Source organism: Lethenteron reissneri, chromosome 55 (assembly GCF_015708825.2).
Source record: "Lethenteron reissneri isolate LAM-NWPU_2019-01 chromosome 55, ASM1570882v1, whole genome shotgun sequence".
NCBI lineage: Eukaryota > Metazoa > Chordata > Hyperoartia > Petromyzontiformes > Petromyzontidae > Lethenteron > Lethenteron reissneri.
Window position 1 is genome coordinate 13,084,510 of NC_083833.1, and position 14,112 is coordinate 13,098,621.

Genomic DNA, 14,112 nt, shown 5'->3' on the forward strand with positions numbered 1-14,112 from the left:
TTGAGCCTCATGTAGGTTAACTCACCTTAAATGAATACCTAGTGCAATCTGTAAACATCAGCACTGGGGAGATAAAGGCACCTGGGCGTGGCATTGGCCACTCACCCCCTCGTTTTGCCATGGCGGCCTTCATAGATGCTCTCTAACAGCACATGCCCCAACAGTCTGTTGAGGCTATCTGTGGGTGTTCGTCACTGTAACTCTATGTGCTGGGGGAGCTGCTGTAGCATTAGCGCACTGTGCTATAGTTTTAGTAACCCTGGTGTGATGTATCTGCACTGAGGAGACAATGACAGACGCGTGTGTTAGTGGCCCCATTACAGTCTTTACAAGCGACGCCAACATTTATAGGTGGTTGATTTTTTCTTAGTGAATGCCTTTCACGCGATACTAAAGCTCCCAAACATCCTGGTCAAACCAGGTTTTCCCGTGTCCTGAAGAATTTATGAAAAAGTCGGAATTTTATTTCCCAGTTTAAAATATCCCGGTCTCACGCTCGACTGATGGTATGGCCAAAGGGCGGGGCTACCTGAGCAGTGGGTGGAGCTCGTCGAGGAGGCGACAGGGCCAATGTCAGAGAGAGCGAATCCACTCGCTGTGTGGGTCGGCGATAGTGCTTGAGTGGGCGTGGCGATGTAAAGTAGGCTGGGCTCACAAGGTATTGCTGCCAGGTCACCAAGTGTCTCGGTAGACCCTTCTTGAAATCATGTCATGCTATGATGCACTCACAAAAGTGGGCAGGTGGGGTTTGAATCTGTCCTGGGCCTCTCCTCTATTGACTCATTAAAATGAATATCCGATGCAGTGTGTAAACATCAGCACTGGGGAGACAAACGCGGCCAGGCATGGTGCTGGCCACGCCATCCCGTCGTGTCCTATACCACAGCGGTCCCCAACCTTTTTGGCACCAGGGACCGGTTTCGTGGAAGACTATTTTTTTCACGGACCGGGGGGGGGGGGGGGTTCATCTTTGGGTCTTTCCCCCTTTTCCAAGAAGCTCTCCAACGACGTTTGTTTTTTTACTCATTTTGGCTCCGGTTGGCTTGTGGGCTTCCCAAAACGGTGACTGAGACAAGTGCGCAGTGCGGAAAAGAGGCGCGGACAGAAGTGGTAAATATAATAATGGGAGGGCCAAGCACGGACTCACCGCTCACCTCCTGCTGTGCGACCCGGTTCCTAACAGGCCATGGACCGGTACCGGTCTGCGGCCCGCGGGTTGGGGACCCCTGCTATACCACACTTAATAGGTGCTCGCTAACAGCACTCATGAAAAGCAGTCTTAATGCGTATATTTGTGTTTTGATTTCATTTTCTTGCACTGGTGTACCCATTCGTGCTTTGAGTGACAGACTTTTGGCAAACACTCATACCTGATGATGATTATACCATGTGTGCATGTGTCCTTCAAAAGGACGGAGAGATTGGCCAACCGTTTTGTCTGTGCAACAACGTGCGGCGACTCTCTGCCAAAAAATCCCGATGAGCACAACGTCCTGAACTGCATCAGTGAGCCCAGCAAAAAGTAAATTTTCTGCATTTATGAACATTGCTTGTCTGACTGATTCAGCAAAGATCTAATTATGAAAAAGGGATGGAAGCCAATAGCCTCCTCCTTAATATGCGTGTGCGCGCGTAGATGTGTGTGCGTACAAGCGTGTGGCTCGGGAGCGGTGATAGTGGTTGGTGTACCGCACTGTGAACCTGGCAATTATAAGTTTGATTCCAAGCCATTGCTAACATCAAGTGGTGAATGATGTAAGGATCAGTCTTTGGGCTCTCTTGGATGGACTCAGTCTTAAATGAATACCTGATGCAATGTGTAAACATCAGCAATGGGGGGATTAATGTGGTTAGGCTTTGGCCACACCATCCCCACATGTGCCATGCCAGTCTTACGAGAAACTCACAAACAGCACTTGCCTCAACAATCTGTAAAGCTATTTCAATGATATTTATCTTTTCTGTGAGTGAATCTAAAGAACAATGTAATATCCACTACAAAACAGTTTTATGAACCTGATGTTCAATACCTGTTCATCAACAACAACCAGATAAAATAGTTTTTGGGGCCTGTCCCAAGCCTCTGTCAGAAAGTAATTCAACCGGAGTGGTAATCACTAGCGCTGGGGAGGCAAAGGGCAGGGTGGGAGTGGTTCTGGCCACACCAGCTACTCCTAATCCGTGTAGGCCTTGGTAGGCGCCCACTTACAGCCCTTACCCCAAAAGTATGTTAGAGGCAACGCGTGAGTATATGAATATACAAGTTGAAACAAAGTAAGTTTTATTTCTACCGATTTAAAAATAAACCCAAAACACTCGTCTTGAGAAATGGCCTTAATCCAGGAGTGCATTGGGAAACAACGGCATGTGGGATGTCTGGACATTCCCTATTCTAATAGGGTTTTTCCCCTTTTTTCTGACAATAAAACTGAAACCTTTTTACAAGGAATCATGTCTGCATTAACCACAATACTTGCAGTCAAAATGCAAAAAACACATTCTGATAATATATGCATTGCCCTTGAAACTGATTGGTCCACACCAGACAACTTTTGGTACTGGCAAAGGAGGTCTAATGATGTAGATGCTTACCCCGAGCCCTCGTTACTTTGATAGTGCATTGTCTTTGAGCTGTACGCCTTTTGGCGTCATCTGGTCGAGCACCAATTGAGACGAGGCTCAAAAGAAAGCTGTCTCTGGTGTGGACCAATCAGTTTCAAGGACAATGCATATTTTATCAGAGTACGTTTATGTTTGCATTCTGACCACAAGTATTGTGGTTTATGCACACATGAATCCTTGTAAAAAGGTTTCAGTTTTGTTGCCAGAAAAAAGGGGAAAACCCCTATTATTATATTTTGGTACTGGAAAAGGAGGTCTAATGATGTATTCCCTATTCTATTAAATGGCATATTTAAAAATACTGCCGAGTTGCCATCATGTAGAGAAGTATTCACAGAATAAGTAATTTGCTGCTGTGTTGTGTGAACTAATTCATTTGGTTTCAATTTAAGCGAAAGATTCTTCCTCGATGTAAATGGTTATAACAATCACTTGCAAACCAGAGGTTTCACCAGCACGACCGTTGAAACAATGGGGCAAGTTTCTTAACCCCTCCGCCCCCCTGCTCCCCACCTCTCCACTCAGCAGTGTATACGGTACACTAATTAGGTGATCAGCAGGTCACATGCGGTGGAGTAAAGTGTGGGTACTGCCACCTCTTCTAAGACGTTTGGCCAGCATTGAATAGTAGCCTAAAAGACCCGGTGGAGAGAGGGGGTCTCACTTCTGGTCTAACCATAATCCTGACTTCAATTGGCTGGTGCCTGGAATGATTTGGGCTGTGAGGCAGCACGGCTCCAGGGAAAGTCCAATGGGAATATGCAGAGTCACCCCCGAAAGCCTGCTTCAAGGTGCTTCACGTCTCACCTGCTGCACCCATAAAGGAGACCGCCCCGCCCCCAACCCCCCGATACTCAAATCTCTGCACTCGCTCCCGATTCAGCTCCACGTCAACAAGGCTGCCCTCACCGTCTCCAAGACCCTCCATGGACTCGCCCCTGCCGAGCTCTCCGCTCTCATCTCAATCTACCCCCTTTCATGCGCTCGCCACTCGAGCAACCAAGGCCTTCTGTCAAAGCCTCCAATCAACCTTTCATCTGTGGGAGATTGCTCTTTCTCCCCTAGCCATCTGTGTTGTCAATTCCCTGCCCCTGTTAAAGTCCACGCTTAAAACCTTCTCATCTCAGCTGCATTTGAGTGACCGTCTCTTCTAAAAAGAAACCAGGGTAGTGTAATATATCCCTCTATTCTCATGATGCATATGTCCCATTATTTTGTACAGTACATTCAAATGTGGTTGCATTTATCATCTCTATAATCCACATTGTATTCTATCAGTGTTTTCTCCAAAACGTATAATTATAATCAGCTTTCAAGCGCCCATGCGCCAACACGAGGTATATTCCCGAGATGTGACACACTGCCGTTGCTTTAGCACTGGGAGGGTGGCAGGGTGGAGCAGTAGTGATACTCGTGCCTCAAAACAAGAAAGACCTGGGTTCGATTCCTGACTTGGACGTTTTTATATTCTCAACTTCCTCTGAATGGATTTCTCCAATATCCTCCCATAGCTAAACAAACGATGTCACTGGTATTGGCCAAACATGCTAAAAAATACCTGCAATTACTCAGTCGGGATTACACACGATTGCCCGCCTACTATGAAAACATGGCAGGACTCTCCTGGAATGAGTCTTGATTGAGTATTGATGTTCAAAGAGCCTTTCATAGGAAAACAATCAAAATCATAACAAAAATAAACCTATTCCAAATAAACTGAAGTTAAACAACAAATATCAGGATGTGCTGACCTTGCCGAAAGGAACGAGAAACAGCATTTATAGCGATCGACTTTGGAAGCATAACTCGGTTGCCATCGTTGATATTGAAGAATCGGGATGAGTTGTTTTCCTTCATGCTTATGAATTCCTTAATGTAGTTTTCATAATATTAAGTACTGCATATGTAATGTTTCTGTGTGTTGTGCCTGCCTTTGATGGTTTTACTTGTGAAATATTGTCTGTGCTTTGAGAACTGTAATTAATGATAGAGACATTGCAAACATAAAGATGATGAGGCTGATGAAAGGTAGAAATATGTAAAGTATGCATGTTAAAACAACTTACAAGTACTAAGTTACATTGGTACTTTAGGCCAGCCTAAAAGCATGTAATGGTTACAACAGTATTCATGGAAAATGTTGGATACCTTGCACACATCTAGAGATTATATAATAATTGTAAAATAATAAACAAAAATGTGAGTTGTCAGAATCATCACAAAAATAAAAAATAAACTATTATTCCTTTGACTAATAGGCATTGCAAACCAATGTTAGCAAATAGCAATTGTTTAATTGGTTTTGATCTGTCCCAGGCTCATCAGCAGGTTGTGACCTATCAAAGAGATTATACCGGACAGCCTCGCCTGATATTATCACAAACAAGCATCTACAAGCACAGGTGTGGATTGCATTGACCCATGAGTCGTCCAGGCTTGAATTAAAACTTATGTTCCTATTGATGGAAACTGGTCTACTGCACCAACGGAGCTGTGTGTGTCATTTCTACAATGTCTAAATATTTTGATATCTATCCTAGCTGCGTAAAAAAGGATTGCTTAATGATCACAGTTGGTCTCCATGTGCTATGGGTGGTGAAATGTGATACAGTAAAATGGGCTTCCATGCTGATTCTAGTCATGTGACTTACACATCTACTGACCATAGCCACCTCCTGTTAAAAGCAGGCTTGCTGCAACAGAGATTCCCTGAACATTGATGAGAGCTGCAAAGTTGCTACAGAACAGTGCTGAAACACATTGTGCTGACACAGTAAAGCTACCAGGCTGTTAGGCCTAATTGCTGTTGAGACCCAGACGTTTGAAACCGATCAAGAGCTTGACTAGAAGTCCAGTCGACCAAAGACAGAACATATTTTATTTTTATAAGAAGCTCCAGAATATAACTTGATTTATGCGTGTTTTCACCTTGAATAATCCACTACAGTGCATAGCAGATTAAATCATCTGAGGATAACAAATATGATTATATTCCATCCATACATTCTTTCCCCATGTGTGTGAGGTCACACAAGAAACATTATTTTCATTGACGGGAATATTTCAAGCTCACGCTCTACATTTGACAGCGTTAACCCTATGCCACGTTTTCCATGTGCTTTAAACACACACACCTAACTGGCACTTTTTTGTGGAGCACACGTACAATCTTTGCTCACTTGATCAATTCACATGCACCACATGTGCCAATGCATTCTATGTGCGCATGCCCAAGCAGCTTCTCTTTGGCCAGACAGAGGGAGCGATATGGACATGGCACTGACTCGAGACAAAACGGGCCGATTTGTTTATGGGAGGCTTTGGAAATGAATTAAATTGCAGATGACTGATTAGTAGCATCAGGGTTGGCCTCTGTAGAGGAGGCTCGTGGAGGATGCTACTGGGCTGTTTGGAGGTAATTAACCCCAAGCAATAATGGAGGACAGAGGGGTGGGACTCACAACAACGAGCGGAGTTCCAGGCAGCTAAAACTAAACATAGGAAGCTCGCACAATGGGAAGTGCAGGTGGTGGTTCTACCAGTCATCTTGAGTCAAACCATAGCACCTGGGTCTGTCCCCATGACCTCCTGCGGGAGAGCCTTAAACACTTCACATTGCCTCAAAGTGCAGAGTCCGGCTCAAATTCTGTGCTGACGTCACCACTTCGTGCCGAATGGCAGCAGCAGCAGCAGCTGCTGACGTTGTAGTGCACGCCGTGCGCGTGCCGTGCATGGCTGTGTGTGTGAGGCGGCGCTGCTGCCCCGTGACGGCACCTGTAGGAGGCGGGCGGGTTGGCTCGAGCGCAGCAGTGCAGCGTGACGGTCCTGTCGGGCTGCTCCTCGAAAAACTCCGTGTCCACCGGCTGCTCTTGGAACACAGGACCCAGGGGGTGGCCCTTGTCTGCCATGGCAGGATGGAGCAAGGGACAGAGACAGACAGAACAAGCGTCAAAGTGTGACTGTCAGTGGATAGGTCATTTAGATGAGGGCAGGCAGTGTTAATTTTGTCCAAATGTTTAGTTGAATCATAGTCTTAGTCTAGAACTCAGATCACCGGGCTCAAAACACTGCGACCAACCACTGCACCACCGTAGTTATATCATGTAAAACAAAAACATTGTCGTAGTATAATCATGGCCTTTATATTGCCAGTTGAGGTTCAATGGATTTCAAGAATCTTTTTCAGAATGCTCCAGAAGGCAACTAGCGAGGAAGCCGACATAGGAGGCCACCTCACAGACCTGCATGTTGTGAGTCACACACACACACAATGGCATCTGCACATCTACAAACCCTGGCTCCAAAGCACAGGATTACAACAAACCTACCCGACCACCAAACTTCATTTTTTATCAAACCATTGCAAGAGTTAATTTATAATATTGTAATGCGGATGTTAATGTTAGCCTTTTGTGATTTATATGCAGCAGGCAATGGAATGACTATTTTTCAGTTTATCATTACATTCAGTGAGGAATTGGACGAGTGCACATAGCCTTGTGAGGAGTGAAAAGGAATAAATATATGCTCCCATAAATGTTTCTAATGGTAATTGCAATGTGTTTGTTCTTATTTTAAACTACAAATGCATTCTTTGAATCGACAATCTGCAGAATAACACCATATCATTTAATTAAAAGCAGTGTTACACACCTTGGATGTTACTTTTTCTCACAAAAATATTTTTGTGGAAATTGAATAAAGGCAGGCTGACGTTAATGCAATTTTCCTATGAATGATGAAGAGGCATGCGACTTAAAACCCCCATTCTGAATATTTTATTCAATCTCCATAGCAGAATTCTGAACTCTTCCTCAGAGCAGCACTAAGCCATTTAAAATCGGGTGGTATTAAGAATGAGATTTTTACCTAATAATGACTTATATCCCTCTGTCAATCCATTGCTGGACGACGGCCTCCTCTCATGCAGGCAGTCTTGGTGCTTGCTTCACTTCATGTTGGGCAGTGCAGGATGGTGAAGGGCAGCCCTTGGACAGGTTCAAATGTGATCTGCCGCTGGTGTCAGCCATGTCCAGGTGTTAAACTTTGTCTTTTTACTGAGGTGTATCTTTCTTGAATAAATTAGCAACTAATTACAATCATTGTCCTTGGTGCCGATCACTCTCGGTTAGATTCCTTCACCTCCCTTCACCATCGCCAGCAGGTTCAGCTACAAGGTCCCCCCTTCTCCTGCCTGCACCACCACCGGGCCTCTACTCTCAGCTGTCCCCCGTATCTCTCCTCGCCGCTGTCGCACAGCGCTACAGCTCACAATGGAACTCTCATCCTCCTCCACAACGGCAGCGCAACTCCCGAGTTCCTGCTCTCTACACATGGAGACCGCTTAGGCGTTAATTCTAGATTTGAAGCTTTCGTGACTGCAAGGATTCATATTCTTAGGTTTTTTCGGTAAAGTCACATAGGTACAAAATTAAAATTACTTTCATTAATTTTAATTTTAATAGATTTTTTATTTTTATTTTACTTTTATTAATTTTTATTTTTTACCTACGTGACTTTACCGAAAAACATAAGAATACGCTTAGGCGTTATTTATCCACGCTAGTCCCCTCAGTCTGGAACGTGGCCATCATCCCTATCCACTCAATCCACACCGACTTTCAAGAGACATGCCTGGCTTTCGAGTGGCTCCACACCTCTGAGTCGTGGTCATTTATTTCCGTGAAATATTGTGTGCTTTGTAAATCGCATTATTTATTATTATTGGGGTGTGAGGCAGTGATGGGTATTATTACAAGACCAGACAATGTTTTTGGTGAGTTGTAACATGTTTGTATTTTCAAAGGTAAAGATCATGTTTTTTCTTAAATCAAATGTTTATCCTGGGTTTGACCCTATCCATCAACAACAAAACACACGATGATCCATTATTGAACCCTATCATCCATTGGCATTTCATGCTTGTGGGCATTCTACTGGCGTTTTGCACTGAAACAGAAGTGCCAACCAGTAATGTCTGGGAAGAAAGCTACATTCAGATTTATGTCTGGATCACTTGGATAATTCTCACAGCTCAAGCATTGGAGTCTTGCTCCTCCCGTTTGGTGGTGGCCCTGAGCCAATGGGGAACATTCCATGTTTTTTTGGTGATGGCCGGGCTCAGCTGGGGGACGTTAATTCAATTAATATCGATGTAAAGATGGGAAGTGTGCAAAAGCAAAATGTGTTAATCAATGTGTTATAGCTGCTTTGACATCTCGATCAGAAACATGAACATTGACAAAGAATACGGAATAAAACGCTTAAAAGTGAGGAAATAAGAATGGAGAGATGTGTGCATGGGTTTACACCGAGCGATAGAAAACACACTCAGCTTAAATGACCCAAGTGACTGCCAAAAACATTAAACGCCATCCCTAGACCCATTCCCAGAAGGCACGATCGCCAGTGGGAGAGAAGAGTGGCTGAGCAGGGAATGTTCCTGAGAGGACGTCCACCGTGGAGATGGAGCCATGAGCTTGACTTGTGTGCAGGTGCTGGGTGGAGCGCTGCAATATGGGACTGTGAGGGGTGGTGATGGCTTCGGGAGGTCTTCTTCTAGCATCGGATTGATCATGGTTGCTGCTGATGATAATGATGAAGATGACATTCAAACTTTCAACCGCTGCTGGTATTTTTTGGAATAATCAAAGACAAAAGAATGAATGGGTATCATGTCCATTCCAGGATTCACGTTGATCCTCCCTCATCTATAATCGCTACCAAAGCCAATTGCTGCACTGGCTGTGTTAACATCGTTGGGGCTTGGACAGCATTAGCAGTGGGTGAACAAAGGGGGTTGGTTTCACCAGCCATGTTATCTTGTGTGCGTTTATAAGCCATGCACTATGCAATCGTTATTTTGCACTTTAGGTTGTCAAAAGCAGTTGTAGATTATTGCCGAATGCTAAAACTGTTGTTTTCTGAAATCTGCAAGTTTTTTCCATTAGAATTAAATTGAATGCATTTTGTTTAACTAGGTGACAGACCATTACATTTCATTAGCTCTGCTCTGCGGAAGACATCGACTATTATAGATAAAAAAAAACATGTTTTCCATTTTTACAACCTGCAGGTAATATGCAGCGTTTAAATATGAATTTCAGACTAAAGCACAAACACACAATGGCTCACTCCCATGAATATAGTTCCACAATGGTATTTGGAAACTGTTGACAGAAATTAATGGGCTTCTGTGAAACTTAATCCTTTCACTATTTAAAGTACCTCAGTGCCATGTGAGATAACTACATTGGTCTTCAGCGACTGTTAATTTAGTCGGGTGCCACGGTAGACTGACGTGGGAATTGCTCCCCTCTCCTCACCCTATCAAAAGTGGAGTTACTCACCACACCGATATGACCCTGGGAGTCAGTGCCCATACCACAAAGGGCTTCATTAAAAGATCCTATTTACTGCATCAGACCAACACTAATGATCTGTACATTGCAACTTCAGAAGTAAACGGAATGTATGGTATAAGAGGGCACAAAACACTCTCATCGGTCGACTTAGCCCACCATTTCTCCAAAGACAATAAAATTCGCACCACTTTTCTGAAAATCAAGTCACAACAGTTATTGTTTTATGGAGAGACTGGTCTTGTCATTTTAATGAAGAATCTCCACTACTTCTGCCACAGGGCCACCAACAAAGAAAGGTACCACCCCTTGATCGTTTCAGTGGACACACTTTTTTTAATCAATTACTGTCCATCCGCTGCAGGATGACAGCCTCCCCAAACTTTGTTTTAGTCTTCACCAGAAATTGAACTCGCAGGGTTCATAGGTCACAGGGTTCATAGCACGGTTCACACTCACCTTTATGTATATATGTGTGTATATGTGTCTAATAAGAATACATATATTTGCACAAATAATGTCCACCAATATTTCTTCATAAAATGTGTTTCATATCCATTCTGGATTGCCAGAATGCCTGTGCCTGTCCAGGATCCCAACACAATCATACACCATGGAGTGTGTGCGCAAACCCTGTTCAAAGCATGACTGCATGCCCTCTATTTTAGGTGCTGGATTTGGAATTGTGGCACCAATTCAAATCACATTTGGAACTAAAATACCAAGCGTGAATATGAGTGGGTTTTCACACTTGCTGATAACTCCAGCCACATTAAAGTGGGTCCCACTCTCTGTATATTACCTGTCTTGCTCTCTGCTTTTTACATTTCCTATCTTGACTTAAAGGTTTCGTGACTGCAGGAATTAATATTCTTTGGGTCTAATGATATATATATATTTTCACCTGATGACGATTGCTTGTGTTGCGATCGAAACGTCGTGATATTTTTATTATTTTTCTATCTACATGGCTTTACCGAAAGACCCAAAGAATATACATTTCCTTTGTTTTAACCTTTCGTACGGTTACGTGGAATAAATGTTTTTGTTTTATTACTTTTTTACAGATTTCTCCATAAATACTGGCATGACCCTAAGTTGGCAGCTGACAATGGGAGCCACTGCACTTTTCTGAGTACAGAGCCATAACCTCTGACCTCCTGAGTTTTAAACCGTACAGCCTCAGTGAATTAACCACTTTCTCAAGTGTAGTGAGTGAGCTGATGGTCTCAGCTTGGGCATCAATTAACTGCTTTTTGTGTTTAGTTTGTTATCCTTCCCCCGCACCTCCGATAATCATGGTTGGCTACGTACGATGCAAAAGAAGTTCAACATACGAACATATACATACATACATATCAATAGCAATACTAACCATTTGCCACAAAGTGACGGTGATGTCACCACGGCACCTGTGCCAGACCAGATGCATTTTTACACATACATACATACAGACATACAGACAACAACAACCGCCATTCGCCACTAAGTGGCGGTGACGTCACCATGACGCTTGTGCCAGGCTATGTGCACCTTGAGGCCACGTGAAGTGTCGAACGCCCACTGGCAGGAGGTCACGGGGCAGACCCACGTGCCGACTGACCGAGATGACTGGCTGATGCACCACCTGTGGCCCCTACTGTGCCAACTTGCTGTGCTTTAGCCACCCGGCGCTCTGCTCATTGTTGTGAGCGTCGCTCCTCCGCCCTCCGTTGTTGTTGGAGGGCGATTGCCTCCAACTGCCCAGCAGCGTCTTTCACGAGCCTCCTCCACAGAGGCCGATCTTGACACCGCTGGTACCAGTCATCAGCAAGTCCACTCAACTCCACATCCTCCTGTACCACATCACTCCATCTCTTCTCTAGCCCATACCGCGCCATTTTAGCCCCCTCTATCCTGCTGAACAAAAGCTGTTTAGGCATGCAGTGACTGGGCATGCGGGCTACATGACCCAGCCAATGCAGCCTTGCCTGCCGGAGGAGCTCACCGATGGGACTTTGCCCAGATCTTTCAAGGATTTGTGAGCTCCTCACACAATCCAGCCTGGTTAAACCCAGGATGGATCGTAGGCAGGCCAGCCTAAATGTTTCCAATCGGCGAAGATGCTCCATTAGGGAGAGTTCATATTTCTCAAGCATAGAGAAGGGAGGGAATGACCGTGGCCGAGAAAACTTTAAGCTTCCTGTGGAGCGACAGACCAAATAGCTTCCACACAGCGTTACGCAACCGACGAAAATATAGTGCCGCTCAACTGATTTTGAGTGAGACCTCTGCTGTCAAACCGGAGCCGGTCATGAGCACACTGCCCAGGTATGGGAAACTCTCCACTCTCTCTGCAACTGCCCCATCACCAATTGGGAGTTGTGGGAGTGGAGTGCCCGATGGTGCTTAGTTTTGGTGGTGCTGATGGTAAGGCCCCACCTCTTAGTGGCACGCTCCAGTTTCAGCAGCAGCGCCTCCAACTCCTCCTCTGAGTGAGCGGCAATTACCAGATCATCGGTATACAAAACGTGATTGACCAATAGGGAGCCATCCCTTGACCGCATCCGGGCATTAATCAGCCTCACATTGTATCTGTAATAGATGTAAATTCGTCTGGTACAGCTATCAAAGGCTTCACGAACTACGTGGTCGAAAAAGATGTTAAATAATGTGGGAGCCAGAGGACATCGCTGTCGCACATACATACAGATACACATACATACACATACATGCACTTTATAGAAACATACAAAGACAAAGATCCCCTGTATAGCCTGACCAGACTGTTGGGGCAAGTGCTGTTAGCGAGCACCTCTAAAAGCCAGCACGACACATAAGGGGGTGGATGGCCAACACCACACCCGGCCGCCTTTGTCTCCCCAGTGGTGATGTTTACACACTACACCTGGTACTAATTTGAGGCTGAGTCGACCTAGGGGAGACTCATGACCGGTTAAGCGTAAGCGCGCTAACCACTACACTACCGCTCTCCATACACATGCATAGATATACACATACATACAAAAGACACACATACATACGGACACACATACAGATACACATACGTACATAAACATAAAATAAATGACTGCACAAAAACCCATCGCGTGAAATTTGGGTTTCAGCCACTACCTTTGCACTGCTCCACTTTAGAATTCCCTCCCTTAGTCCCTTCTCTCACGTCCTTATAACATTCTTATAAACGCGACCGTGCTCTTAGTTGCTGGCCGCGTTGCGTTCTGTCCCTGTGCGTGCGTGGGAGGGTGGGCCCTCTCACCGGTGGGGTGTCCCGTGCCGTTGTCGCAGGGAGACGAGTGGTGTTGCTGTGGCCGAGAGGCGCGATGCCCGTGGGGGTGCGAGTGGTGGGACGCCGAGTGGCTGGCTTGGTGGTTGCGGTGCACGCGCCGACTGTGCCCAGCGGCACTCTCCCCTGCCACTCTCACTGCCGGGGAAGAAGACATCCATGTTACTCTACATGTACATTGATGAAGACATCCATGTCACTCTACACGTACATGGAAGACATCCATGACATGTTATTGAAGACATCCATGTCACTCTACATGTACATTGAAGACATCCATGTCACTCTACATGTACATTGATGAAGACATCCATGTCACTCTACATGTACATTGAAGAAGACATCCATGTTACTCTACATGTACATTGATGACATCCATGTTACTCCACATGTACGTTGATGAAGACATCCATGTCACTCTACATGTACATTGAAGAAGACACCCATGTTACTCTACATGTACATTGATGACATCCATGTTACTCTACATGTACATTGATGAAGACATCCATGTCACTCTACATGTACATTGATGAAGACACCCATGTTACTCCACATGTACGTTGATGAAGACATCCATGTCACTCTACATGTACATTGAAGAAGACACCCATGTTACTCTACATGTACATTGATGACATCCATGTTACTCTACATGTACATTGATGACATCCATGTTACTCTACATGTACATTGATGAAGACACCCATGTTACTCCACATGTACGTTGATGAAGACATCCATGTCACTCTACATGTACATTGATGAAGACACCCATGTTACTCTACATGTACATTGATGAAGACACCCATGTTACTCTACATGTACATTGATGAAGACATC

The 14,112-nt window shown here is 44.8% G+C and overlaps 1 protein-coding gene across 1 annotated transcript in view; it reads right to left on the reverse strand.

The window, feature by feature from the left end:
- Positions 1-6,242: 6,242 nt before the first annotated feature.
- Positions 6,243-14,112, reverse strand: part of LOC133356699 (LIM domain-containing protein A-like) — a 60,654-nt gene continuing 52,784 nt past the window's right edge. Inside the window, exons 2-3 of the mRNA XM_061574341.1 lie at positions 13,243-13,407; positions 6,243-6,523 (exon numbers count right to left, since the gene is read on the reverse strand). Coding sequence (XP_061430325.1) covers positions 6,243-6,523; positions 13,243-13,407 — 446 coding nt within the window. The remainder of the gene's footprint in view (positions 6,524-13,242; positions 13,408-14,112) is intronic.